Source organism: Lolium rigidum, chromosome 7 (genome assembly GCF_022539505.1).
Source record: "Lolium rigidum isolate FL_2022 chromosome 7, APGP_CSIRO_Lrig_0.1, whole genome shotgun sequence".
In the NCBI taxonomy this organism is placed as follows: domain Eukaryota; kingdom Viridiplantae; phylum Streptophyta; class Magnoliopsida; order Poales; family Poaceae; genus Lolium; species Lolium rigidum.
In genome coordinates, this window is record NC_061514.1 from 345,870,038 (window position 1) to 345,883,966 (window position 13,929).

At 42.4% G+C, this 13,929-nt stretch overlaps 1 protein-coding gene across 1 annotated transcript; it reads right to left on the reverse strand.

Moving 5' to 3' along the window:
- Window positions 1-9,629: 9,629 nt before the first annotated feature.
- Window positions 9,630-13,578, reverse strand: LOC124673573 (DNA topoisomerase 1 beta-like). Its single transcript, XM_047209622.1, has 15 exons — window positions 12,919-13,578; window positions 12,614-12,808; window positions 12,348-12,428; window positions 12,027-12,086; window positions 11,852-11,946; window positions 11,604-11,760; window positions 11,401-11,526; window positions 11,185-11,265; window positions 10,964-11,054; window positions 10,745-10,878; window positions 10,477-10,545; window positions 10,302-10,391; window positions 10,113-10,216; window positions 9,863-10,031; window positions 9,630-9,698 (listed from the first exon to the last, which is right to left on the reverse strand). Exons 1-15 carry the CDS (start codon window positions 13,576-13,578, stop codon window positions 9,630-9,632), a joined length of 2,181 nt encoding a protein of 726 aa, XP_047065578.1.
- Between the last annotated feature and the right edge of the window lie 351 nt (window positions 13,579-13,929).

Here is a 13,929-nt window from a genome sequence, read left to right on the forward strand (position 1 = left end):
CTAGTAACGAAATATTCTCGGAATCGAGACGAAATCAACGCCCAAGTTCCTATTTTCATCGGAAGCATCCAGAACACCCGGGAAGGACCGGAGGGGAGCCACAGGGGCCCCACACCACACCCGGCGCGGCCAAGGGGGCGCCCCCTAGGGTGTGGGCCCCCCGAGACCCTCCGACTCCGATTCTTCGCCTATTTAAGCCGTCGTGACCTAAAACTTCGATAACTTTTGAAGGAACTCCAGAAAGACTCCAGGGGCGCCGCCACATCGCGAAACTCCAATTCGGGGGACAGAACTCTCTGCTCCGGCACCCTGCCGGGACGGGGAATTGCCCCCGGAGCCATCTCCACCGCCGCCATCTTCACCGCCATCGCTGCTTCCATGATGAGGAGGGAGTAATCCACCCCCGGGGCTGAGGGCTCCGCTGTAGCTATGTGGTTCATCTCTCTCTCTATGTGATCTAGTTGAATGTCATCTATGTGCTACTCTAGTGATTTGTTATTAAAGTAGTTTATTCCTCCTGCACGTGTGCAATGGTGACAGGTGTGTGCACCGTGTTAGTACTTGGTTTATGCTATGATCATGATCTCTTGTAGATTGCGAAGTTAACTATTGCTATGATAATATTGATGTGATCTATTCCTCCTACATATGCATGAAGGTGACGAGTGTGCATGCTATGCTAGTACTTGGTTTAATCGTGTTGATCTATCTTACACTATAAGGTTACTTAAACATGAGCATTGATTGTGGAGCTTGTTAACTCCGGCATTGAGGGTTCGTGTAATCCTACGCAATGTGTTCATCATCCAACAAAAGAGTGTAGAGTATGCATTTATCTGTTCTGTTATGTGATCAATGTTGAGAGTGTCCACTAGTGAAAGTGTAATCCCTAGGCCTTGTTCCTAAATACTGCTAAGTTACTACTGCTTGTTTCTTGTTTCTTGCGTTACTACGTTGCGTTACTCGCTACATTACTACGCTTGTTTACTATCCTGGGCAAAGCACTTTTACGGTGTCGTTGCCGTTGCTACTACTTATTCATACCACCTGTATTTCACTATCTCTTCGCCGAACTAGTGCACCTATTAGGTGTGTTGGGGACACAAGAGACTTCTTGCTTTGTGGTTGCGGGGTTGCATGAGAGGGATATCTTTGACCTCTTCCTCCCCGAGTTCGATAAACCTTGGGTAATCCACTTAAGGGAAACTTGCTGCTGTTCTACAAACCTCTGCTCTTGGAGGCCCAACACTGTCTACAAGAATAGAAGCTCCCGTAGACATCAGGCACTGCTGGAGCGGGTCGTGGACTATTTTGCCTTGCTGAACCTTCGGGAGGCGTTGTTACAAACGCCGTTCCCATGGCCCCGACTCCTGCCATGCATAGCCATGTTGTACAATGCTTCTCGTGGATCTCCGGGAGGTGGTTTGGATGCAAGGATGAATGCTTGCGTCACCATGTACCCAGCTTCTGGTGTCTTAGGAATAATGTTCCCCCTCGTGTCGATTGACATAAAAGACATGTCGAGGTTTTGAACTAGGTTTTCTCTTTCTGCTTCAGGTATATTTTGCAGGCGAGATCTTGCTCTCCTTCGAGCTTCCCTGTGACTATCTCCCGAAGTTCCTGAATGTCGACTTAGCTCCGCTCTTCGCCTGCTTGACGCAGATGCTGCTTCCTGCCTCCTATCCAACTCGATTTTCTGTTTCTCGAGCTCCCTCCTGGTGCGTGCGAGTCTATATTGATACGCTTGTAGCTCCTCACGTGTCGTCGTAATGGTCATTGGTTCTGTACCATCAATAGCTCTTGTGACTCGATCCCACACTGCCTGCGGAAATCGCACCATCTCTTGTGTTCCTGGTCCAATATATTTTGTCCCCAAACCTCGTGTGAGATCTGCGGGATTGACGTACGGATTTCCCGCATCGTCGAAAGCCTCAGATGTCGCTGGTTCTGCCCGGCTTGGCTCTCCAATTGCGTAAATCTGATGATATTTTGGATTTTGAATTTTGTCAAGATTGGTGACACCATCACAGAGATTGGTGAAGACATTTCCAATAGTGATGGATTTGTCGATGAAGTTGAAGCTGTCGGTGTCGCTCGAGTCATCGCTTATATAGGAGTCCGCGGATGACTCGAAGGACATGTCGCTGAAGATCTTGACGAGTTTTTCGCTTGCTCTGGTGCTGATGAAGCGTGGCGACGAAATCTCCTCGTCGCCTGACTCGATGGATGATGCTGAGCTCGAAAAATCGGGATCGACTGCCGATAATCCCGATGAGATCGGAATTTCGAGACGATACGCTCCTTCTTTCTCGACGCGGAAGTCGAACTTTCCGAACGTCATCTCCATGGGCTCCTCCAGATACGCATATGCATCCAAACGGGAGGGCGGGTGAGGTACAAAATCGACTAGACCAGTTTCGATCTGTTTACCTCTGTCCAAAGCGTTGCTTGCAGTTGATGAAGTCGACGATTTTGAACGTGCCATCGAGATCAGCTCCTTGTCGCCTCTAAATCCCACAGACGGCGCCAATTGACAAGGTATTAACTTGTCAATGCCTACAAGTTGTAGGCTAGGGTTTCGTTGGATGTAGAGGGCAAGTAGATCTCGAAGGTTTCAGCCGAAAAGTACTCGACGATATGAGAACTAGGGTCTGTTAGACAATGATTCGATTCTTTCTATGTTCCTCGACTACCCCTTATATAGGAGGCGGAGCCGAGGGATTCGTGATACACAAGTTTACAGAGTCCGGGAGGGTTTCTAACCCGTCCCGCAAGATTACAAATAATGCTTCCTATTACAACTCTAGCTTTCCTTAATAGTATCTTAGGCTTCCGAATCTTCTTGCTCTTCGGGTTATGGGCCTTCAATAAACCTCGGGTACCATCTTCGGCAGGCCCATTGGGGATGCCTATGTCACCAAGGAAAAATGCAACTGAATCGGGAGGCAGCCCAAGCAGTAGCAATTCGCGCAGGCAGACTAGGTCACAAGTTGTTGCAGCTATCAAATCAGAGGAGGAAAATTCAGTACCAAGGACACTGACGACAGATGTGCCCCAATCCGCTGCACATGATCCTATGAATAGAAAGCTTGACTTCGAAAGCTCTGAATCGAAAAAAAGGGAAGAAGCAATCGGACGGGCTGCAGATCCTCCACTATTTGATCTCGACACTCCTCCGGATGTCAATGACCTAGGCGAAGGAGCCGAAAACGAACGAGAACAATCTTGATGGAACTGAAGCTAGGAAGGAAGAGGTAGCTCAAGATCGCATGAATCCAAAGTCGAAACAACCAGACATCTAGCATTACACCGAGTGCCTCATGAGTATGCAAAGAGGATTTCCAAGCCGGGACGGTATGCGAAATCGCCTTTTGTCAACTCACAAACTAGTAGAACATTTTATGTCAACAAGTCACGTTGACGAGGTGTATAGCATGGTCGCACGACATGGATGGAAACATGCACCAAGGGACCCTTTCAACAAGGAAATAGTTATAGACCTGGATGACATATATGTTAGTCTTGATGACCTTGCTTGAATCCGTTAGGCCAAGGAACAAGTTGTACAACAGCATTGCGAGAAATTGGAATCAACATCATCAAAAGGGAAAATCAAAACCCAAAAAGGTCATTATGCCTCTGCGTATAGCTGTAAGTTATGTCCAATTTGTTCTCTTTCTTTTTTTGGATAATCAGATAGAACTTGAAATTAGTGGAACACATGTGCACCTAATTGTTCTTTCTCTTTTTCTCAATAGTAATTGGTTTTACTTTTTATCTGTTCGAACAGTCGTACCTAATTGAGGGACGTGATAACCTCAAGGAAGTAACCCAATGTTTCAAAAACAGTCCATCGAACAGATTGGATCACAAAGACATTGTAAGTACTAACCTGATTTTTTTATTACTAATCATTTTCCTGATCAAACCTTTTTATTACTAGAATGTTTTTATCCTTTTCCGATTCCTCATCACAATCCCACATCTATTTTTGTTACATTACAGGTTTGTTTCCCTACACTTCAAGCTTTTCCTGGAACACCAAAGGATGCATCAGGCCATTACTGGCTTGTTAACCTGAACATCAAAGCTCGGAGGTTCGAGATATATGATTCACTAGGAAACAATTCCGAGCCGGTAAACATGCACGCTTGCCACTTGCTAATTGCTGGCATAAAGACTAACTGGACCGAGACAGGTATTCCAACTCAAAGATAAAGATCATGGACTGGCCTATAGAGATAATTGATAGCCCGCGCCAAAACAATGGGTAAGCTTCATAATACTTTTCAATTCAAACGTATAACGCATTTTTTATATTTTTTTTTGGAACAATGTAACTTCATTTTACTGTAGGTTTTTCATTTCTGCTGTTTCTAATAGTCCGATCGAACACATTATATTTTTCATCTCCCGGGTATGACTCGTGGTTTTTTCACATCGAAGAATTTTGAAGCATGCCCAAGCGGGACCCCAGACAACGTACTCACGAGAAAGACATTCCAAACATAAGGAAGTTGTACACGGATAAATGGTTACGTTTCACGAAGAAAGCAAATTGGCGAGTTATTTGTCTAGCAAATGTGGTCAAGTGGTAATTCATATCTCTAACCATGCTCTTTTTTTCCTTTTTTACTGTTACCTATGTATCAATACTGACTTTGCATAGTTACTTTATTTTTACTCTATCGAAAAGAATTTAGCAAATGCAATAAAGTATAAGTTGACAATCATAAGATACATTTTTTCGCATCAGAAAACATACTGTCTCAAAAATCATTTAAATATTCGCAAAAAGGTCTCGTACAAATTTGTTCGACAAGGTAACATGAGGCCTGTAATGTAACACATATTTTTTAAATCAAACACAATGTCCTTCACTTCTTATATATGTTTCTTCTTTTTTTCAAATCAATGAAAAAGGCCCAACAAACTGTACTTCTCTGGGTTTGCTAGTCGCACCTCGCACGTACGAGCATCGTGACCTGGTTGCTTGCACACACCACAAAGACCTTGTTTTGGTTTCTGTAACTGTAGACCACCTTTCTTTCTTTTTGAACCTGGGTGCCCTTTTGTCGCTGACATTGGTGGGTTCCTAGCTTTCCGATTCTCCACAGTAGCAGCATCTTCTTCCATAGGTACATTTTCTTGTGAATCATTAGCAGGGTTGGTGTTCACTGGATGCTTGGCGCTCTTCCTTTTTGGGAGTGCATCAGCATTAGCCTTTTTCAAATCTGCCATCTCTTTCTCCATTGCTCTCATGTGCCGTTTAGCTATTTCATTAGTTTTCTCTGAGGCCGCTAAACCAACAGCAAGCTTAGAAAAATCAGTGCAGAGGTTACCATATCTAAGAAATCTCATATCTTTTCTAGATAGTTTCTGGCCAACAGGTTTTTCTTGCCTCTCATCCCGCGGTGCAACTATGTCGGGAGGGGGTAAACACCACACAGGTAGGATGTAGTGCTCTGGGTATTTTGTAACCATCCCTACATGTGACATAACTTTCATTGCATGGCAGCACAGGATACCATCCCTGTTAATTTTGCAACATTCACAATTGTAGATTCCATTAGCTACATCAGCATCGACACGATAACTCCTCCTACCGTACCCGCGCACGGATCCTTGTATGGGGAAAACCTCATGAATGTTCCCTTGTTCAGTAACACCAATGTCACGAACATTGTAGGATGTAATCTTGCGAAGCTCAAGCTGAAAGCGGTTGTAGATGGGCATGGTGTATGTCTGAAGGATCTGCTTCTCCATAGGAAAGTCCCCCCAAAGCCTAACTGTCTTCTCATCACCATCAAACTCATGAGCATCTTCAGTTACATCAATTCTTTCCTGCAGTTTCATGTACTGCTTGAAGAAACGAACAAGGCTATCATGTGGATGAACATACTGCTTAAGAACAGCATTAAACCCTTCACTTCTAGATGTAGTTTGAAGGAATGGGAAAAACCGGTGGCGGAAATATGCTGGCACAAAACACTCACGCAAATCATAGAGGTCAAGAAAATGTGTATTATCTGCAACCCCATGCGTTTCCACCATAGTTGCCCACCGCTGTTCAAACTCTTCCGGTGTCATGCTGTAGTCAATCACATCATTGAACTCTAAACGCAAATCTTCTCTTTGAGCAACAAAAGTACCAAGTTTTTCCTGTACTTTTTGCATTATATGCCATTTGCAGAACCTGTGTATGATGCCAATAAACACAATGAGGATAGCAGTTCTGATAGCTGCATCTTGATCAGTAATGATGTTCAATGGATGTAGTCCATCCATTGCCTCTAAAAACCGCTCAGACAACCACACAAAATTCACAGAAGATTCATTCCTCACAAAACCACAACCAAGCTGGATGGATTGACCATATCTATTTATTCCAATGAAAGGAGCACATGGCATGCTGTACTGGTTTGTCATGAATGTTGTATCAAAAGAAATACAATCATTGTACATGGGGTAGACATCTCTTGCTTTGCTATCCATCCAGAACAGGTTCTCCACTTTATTTTCTGCATCTAGCTTGAACTTGTAGAAAAATCTGGGATCATCTTTCTTGATTTCTTCAAAGTACTCTAGCAGCTCTGGGATATCTTTAATCCTGTCATAGTTCCCTAGTTTTGCAGTGTAATTACTAACTGTTTTGCTGTTGTATGGGACATTCAGCTTGCTCCCATATAGCTCCCCCATGATTTCCATGATTCTTCCTGAAGTAAGGTTGACTTCATGCAACAAGTCAATGAACTTTTTCTCTTCTGCAGGGATCTTGTTGTGGGATCTCAAGTACTTCTTCAGCGCAAACTTGTCAATCACCTCATGTGTATGCACCTCAACAAACTGAGTAACTTTCCATCTAGCACCATCATGTTTTACTCGAAGCTTTGCTTTGCAGTCTGTCAGCACAGTTAGCTTACGATTCCTCTGCTTAACAACTGGGACTGCTTCTTCTTCTCTAGGCTTCCCAGATTTGTTGCAGACATAAACAAATTTATCTAGCTCACCATCTTTAGCACATCTCCTAGATGATTCTATCTTCACTGAAAAACCAACGTGGTGAGCATATACTGTTGTAGTGCTGCAAAGCTAGTTCGAGTGTGTCAAACATCATGCCAACAAATGGAACCTTTGGAACATATCCTTCAGGCGTTGACTCAACCTCAGCTTCACCATCGCTTTCCTCACTGGAAAGTGTAACACCGGTCCGTGCACGCGAATCAGCTTGCTGATCATTGTTTGAAGGACCTGCTTCATCTCCTTGGGGATCGACACGATGGCCTCCGACTTCTGGCGGCTGCCCAGCATGTTGATCAGTTGATGTACTAGCTTCAGGAGTTGCATTGAGATCAATGCCACCAAACCAAGTATTCAAATCCGCGAGCCCTTGGCATTCTTCTTCAAAACAAATATCTGCATGGAATCAATGACATGAATCATTAAGATTTTTTGGTTGCACAACATTTTTTAAAGTAAATTTACATCTGTTTTTTACCATCTTCAGTTAAATAACATTCTCCCTTTTTATTTTTTCCCTGTGTTTACAAGTGCAAGTTGTAAATATCTTCCGCAGAAAACCAAGGCAATACCAGGAAAGATCATGTGACTGACATGGCAACCAGTATGGGCAAATATTATGCAGTACTACTTTTACTAATGGCAAACCAGTATGAATTGATAACTAGTATGAGCATGTAACATACCAGCTGCAGTCTAGTGTTCTTTGTAGCTCTGCCCTAACTTTGTGTTCTACCTAGTTGTTCTACCAGTTACATGCTTTTTGTTGTGTTCTACATGGTTGTCCTACCTTTGTGTTCTACCAGTTACATGCTATCTACTTTTTGTGTTCCATCTTTTTGTGTTATATCCTGTGTTCTACATGCTATCTTTGTGTTCTATGCTCTTTTTTTAAATTGTTACTTTTTGTTTGTCCTATAGTTACATTAGTGGCACATGTAACATAGCAGTAATTTATTTCTGGCACATGAAACGTGGGGCATGTAACTATAGTTACATTAGTGGCAACTACTTTTGTCTGAAGGTAGTAGAGAAGTCACCTACTAAGTGCATGTAACATACATTAGTGGCAGCTATAGCTGTCTAAAGACTTGATGCTGCCATATTTTTCACTAGATGTAGCAAAGGGAAAGGTGCATGTAACTCGAATCTGGTCAAGATAGTACCTCCAGTCAACTGAATTTGCAGAGGGATAGACGATGTAGCAGGGGGCGGGGCTGGAGGTGATTTTCCTGGACCTGCTAGTCGTCAGATGTAGCAGATCCCTCCCTCAATGTAGCAGATCTCTCCCTATATGTATGTAGCAGATCTGAAACAAGAAAGTATGTAGCAGATCTCTCCCTCAATGTAGCAGATCTCTTCGTCAAGCTGATTGAATCGATGTAGCAGATTAACTGGTGGCAGGAACTGGACGAGAGGAGAGGAGGGTTTTTTTCAAGAATCTGGATGTGACTGTTCTTCCCTGGTTCATCCTTGTTCTTGGCGTGTTGAAGAAGAAGATGTGGATCCAGCGCACATGTAGCAGGTAAGAAGAAGATGGGATCCGATGTAGATGTAGCTTTATGCTGCGGTCCCCAAAAAAAGTGGCGTTCACGTGGGAGATGCTCGTATGCTGCGGGGTCCCCACGGTGGGCCAAAAAAGGAAAGTGCGTGGTCCCCACGGTGGGCCAGAAAAGGAAAGTCCACCTGGTCGGACTGACCTCGTTTTACCAGGAATCGAGGTCGACCTCGATGTAGCACAGCCCATTAGATTTAATTTGATTGTTGTTGTATTTTTGTACTCATGTTGTTGTTGCCAAGGATTTGGATTTCGTCCGGAAAATTTGAATTTCGTCCGAATTTCGCCCATTTCGGCCAGGACCGGTAAGATAATTTCCCAGACGAAATCTGCTTCATTTTGAGGATTTTTTCTGATTTTTTCTAAAAAGTCAACCATTTGTCAAAAACTTCCCAGAAATTCAAATTTTGGACCAAATTTGATCGAATTCCCTTAGCATATTCAAATTTTGTTTCTCTATTTTCGTCCGAGATTTGACAGAGAAATACCGAAATGGGCGAATTTCGTCCATCTCGGTCAGGGCCGGTAAATTTCTGAAAACGAAATCCAAATCCCTGGTTGTTGCTAGGCCAAGCCCACTCGTCTCAGCGCGATATGGCACATAGTGGGGCAGCCAAGAAAGCGACTGTCATTTGACGTTTTTTTTTTTCGAAACAAAATGACCATATTTAGTAAACATCATTATATTCTTATCTTGCTATATAATATCGAAGTACATTTTGATTATAACCTACACCTTAACTAGACTCTCTTCCATATTACATTACATACGTAGTAGAGCTCGGCAATTGTAAGGTGGTGTGACTGCAGATCAGCAAAGATGAAATGCGCATGGTAATTAATGACGGGAGGTTCCTTCTTTCCAGGAGCTCTTCCTTTTCTAGCTGTGATTAGCGTCAACAAGAAGGGGGCTGGAAGTTGGATACAATAAAGTGGGGATTTTGCTCTAATTCTTCTTTAATCATGCTGAAATCCACTACCTCTTTTTTCTTTTGTTTTGCGGGACTTGTGCGGGCACCGCCTGCCACCCTAGCGTCTGACCAGGTAGCCACTAGAATCTGAAATCCGGGTCCACATCCATTGCCCATCCAAATTTTGCGAGGATTGTTTTGCTGAAAATCTGTCGTAAGAAGATAACCAAGCGAAACAGCTTATATTAAGGACCATAAAATGATACGTAATGCTTAATCGGGTCAACCATTTGAAATATAATCATGCGCCTACGACATCAACTAAGAAGCAAGAGGGTGCGGAGAACCCATAAAGGAAGCAATGGGGTGGTACCTTCTCAATAGGGACTTCGTGGGTTTTGCACCATGCCACGGTAATTCTAGGATCAAGGTAGTTGATCTTTGATGTTCCTAGTGCCACTGTCTTCAATTCCTCTTTAGTCTTCATATCGATTTCCATTTTCTGTATCCTGCTTTCGACTGAAGAGATCTTATTCACCAATCTGCAAGTAAAGTGATGAGATTGTCTCCATGCTTTTACTCAGGTAAATACAAAATATGGTATATCTGTGATTGAGACGTACACTTCAGGGGTCAAATTTCTCTTTCGCTTCCCATCTTCATCATAACCTAGAGGTTTTCCTTTTTTTGCTTTCTCCAGGTCTACTTCCAACCCATCCCTCAGGGCCTGGAAAAAGGAACAAAATGACGACAGAATGTTAATCTATAGGGAAACATATATTTGATCTAATCATTTGCAGGCTGCAACAAACCTTTAATTCGTCAATCTTTTCATTCAGTTTAGTAATTTGGGAATCATGTGATTTCGAGACAGCACGCTGATGGTTACAGATTATAGCAACCTGCACAGTAAACGGGAAACAAATTTTAGGTTCAAGAATATTCATGATGCAAGTGTTTTTTTTTATCAAGGGTGATGGATCTTACCTCTTTGTTTGCTCGCTGATAGACCGTAATTTTTTCAAGAAGGGTTGCATCTTCAGTTTCTTTGTTCAACTGTAATACCAGCCCACATAAATATTTATTCACATCAAAATTATATTACAACATAACATGGTGCGTAGTCACAAGATTGAGACTAATAATGTTACACATTCATTTTTTGGGTAGATGAAAAATTGAACCATATAACGAGCTATGTGTGTCATTGATAACCAAAATATGCATAGTACAGTAAAGTTTGCATTGAACTTACTATAGTGTCCAAAGTTATGGAAGCATTGTATGTACGGAACACTTTTGCAGTAAGGCCAGGCATTAAGTCTTTTAGATGAGCATTTAGTTTATTTGTATCAAGCTTGCCAAAGACAGCCTCTCCCTTATGTTTTCCTACAAAACAAGTATAGAAAATAGATGAGAACAATTTATCTAGGGCAAACAGAGATGGACGGATAGGAAAGAGCATGTGAGTTACCAGCACAGAATTCCTTAATCGCCTGGTACACAGGTAGTTCAACCTCTACGGTGTTCAAGTATCTAATAGAATCTTTACCAAGGAAGTCGAACTGAACAAGAAATTGAACATCAGATAACATTGACATTAGTTTCTCATAGCGAGTTACCATCAAGAATAAAGAACGAAGATAATCCCCTTTACAAAAAAAAAACTTCAAAAAAAAGAATGAAGATCAAGACCTGCAGTCTGTTAGGAGGAAGACAGGTAACATTTTCAACCTTCAGCGTACAACAACCAACAGTATCAGCCTCATCGTCATCCTGAAAAGGATTGAAATAGACATAACATATATCAACAAAGCTCAAAGCTAAATAGAGATTCACAAAAAAATTACAGTGCATTGCCAACAATATTTAAAAATATAATTCGATAACTATACGTCCAGTAGGATATACCTTTTCATTTCCCGCCCTGAGGGCTAGTTTATCTATAAGGTATGTTGCCACTGCAATTTGTTTTTTTGCCTGATCTTTGCTCCTGAAATCCTTGGTGTAATTCACACGTATATTGTGTATGTGATCCTGCCATCGCGATAGAAAGATAATTAAGGTACATGTGAACACAATACTTCCAAGAATCACAAAACAAACTTCCTCACCTTCAGTTTCCGAGCCTTTTCGTATTTTTCCTTGTCACTTTGTCCCTTCAGTGAGCTGCTTGCCGCCAGGAAAACATATTTGCATTCTTTTTGGTTTATCGGATCATTCCAAAAGGCCAACCATGTAACAGTATTGTCATGTTTAACTTCTTTCCAGCTGCAGAACACATGACCAATCAAGAACTTATATGTGCTAGAAACCCTTTCATAAATATAGTTTAGCATGAAGAACTTTAATTTTAGCATACCTTTCTCCATGTATAGGACACACCGGGACTGGAGCTCCTTCTCCGATGTTTATTGTAATATCACTTGGTCGGATGCGTCGCTTCAGTCTTCCCATCTACAACAATTTTAATAGTGTATTAAAATGAAGGGCTTGATTTAAAACAAAAAAGTGATTTAATGCTTTCTCATCTGCACCTTTGGATGTTCTCCTCGTCCCCTGAATAAGCCAGGTGGTTCTACTCTGAAATTGCCAACCTGAAATAAGCCAAAACTTTGTTTTTTATTGTAGAAGTTGATATTTTAATCTACAAACTTCGTCAAACTTCTGAAGTTTGGCTTCGGAGAAAATTAATATACACTATATTTTGACATGGAGAGTAGTGAAGTAATCGAAGAAAGTGAACTAGGTTCCGAGAGTAGTGGCATATATGTAAAAGGCCCAAAGGGAAATAATGAACTGCCTATTCTATGTTCTACTAAAGCCTATGTTATATTAAGAGAATCATAAAAAGGGACCTTCTCTTTTACACCATCAACGAAAGCCCACATAAACTTATCATCTTGTTTCACTCTCTCTTCTCGCAATGCTTTCTTCTCCTGTGAACAAAAAAATTATAAATATCAAATACTTCAGATGACGGATGCAGGATAAACCTGCCTTCTCCAACCTACTCAGCTAGGTTTGGACTCAAAGTCACAGAAAAAAGCAACTGCCAGATTTTTGAGAGATCTGAAGAACAGAATAAGTTATACATGTTGCATAAAAAACCATAAGAATCTACCTCTGTGGTCATCTGTTTCTTCTTCTCCTTCTCCTGAAGGTGCCATTCATAGATGGGTGTGAAATCGCAATGCTGAAACTTTTTGACAACATGTTTTGTACCAAGAATATTCCTCCAGTCGTTGAAGAAGTTGTTGGTAAACGTTTCCTTGGATGCATACTCTGTGTCTTTCATCACAGCAAACATGGTTGCGACCTGAAACACGGGTCAGCCTGATCAGTATATCATCCTCGTGGCTACGAAACTGAAGTTCTTAAAATAAAGCAATATAAACAGCTAATGTTTTCTCTATATATGTACATTACCTCCTCCTGTTCTGGAGTGAGAGTAACCGGTTGCCCATTGTAAAGCATCTGGACACCATGAGGCTTGTACGGAGGGGGGAAAAGAACACCATTGTGCACCAAAGTAGACCACTTCTTTCGACCTTGACAGGCCTCCGTTGTCTTTGAGAACTGTGAATTTTTCTTTGCTTGTCCTTTTTGGTTGCCCTTAGAAGATGAAGAACTCTTCTTCACAATATTCTTTGCAAGCGGGTCCTTTCTTTTTGAAGACTCGCCAGTTTTCTGCCTTGTTTGTGCTAGAGGTATGTTGTCACTTGCGGAGGCAGAAGAAGTACCATCTGAACACTTTGCCTTCTTAAGAGCTGATTGTGAAGTTGGTTGGCTGTTGCTATCGCATGGCCTTTTGATTGCATTGCTGATGTTGGGTAGGACTGGTTTGTCCTTGGAACTTGGAATACTCACAGATGATGTGCCACCCCGAGTAACTCGCAAAAACCGGGCAGCCAATGTCTTGTTATCTTCTGAATCTTCATAAGAGGCACTACCTCCACGTTTTGAAGCAGCCTTTTTCCTTAACCCAATTGGCTTGCCATCGTCTGAATCAGCATCATCCGACATGAGGTGATCAACTTCTGCTACGACATGAGGTCTTTTCAGTTTACTCTTATTATCATCCACCATGTTACTCTCTTGACAACGTAGTGGAGCGTCATCGTCGTCTCCGTCAAACATAAATACTTCAGACATTGCCTCTTCCTCGCAGACCTCGTGAGTAGCCTGCAAGGCAGCACAATTAAACATACATGCAAATCGTCTAACACTAGGGACTCACGCGTGCGGCACCAGGCCACCAGCCCAAACCCCGCGTTCCCTGGATCGACATGGAGATTAACGAAACCGCCTCCTTCGAAGGCACCGCGGTGATCGCTGGCAAGAGAGGGAGGAACCGTCAGACAGGGAGGGAGGGAGAGGGAAGTAAACCCACCTAGCGTTGGTCCCGGTGGCGGCTCTCACTTCCCTCCGGCGAGGCGT

Bases quoted from the DNA above. Each gene is read 5' to 3' on its own strand.
- LOC124673573 (XM_047209622.1), bottom strand. From the start codon at position 13,578: ATGGTGGATGATAATAAGAGTAAACTGAAAAGACCTCATGTCGTAGCA. The intron at 12,429-12,613 runs GTAGATTCTTAT...TTTTGTTCACAG, and splicing joins AGAAACAGATGACCACAGAG to GAGAAGAAAGCATTGCGAGA. The intron at 11,761-11,851 runs GTATGCTAAAAT...TGTGTTCTGCAG, and splicing joins TGTCCTATACATGGAGAAAG to CTGGAAAGAAGTTAAACATG.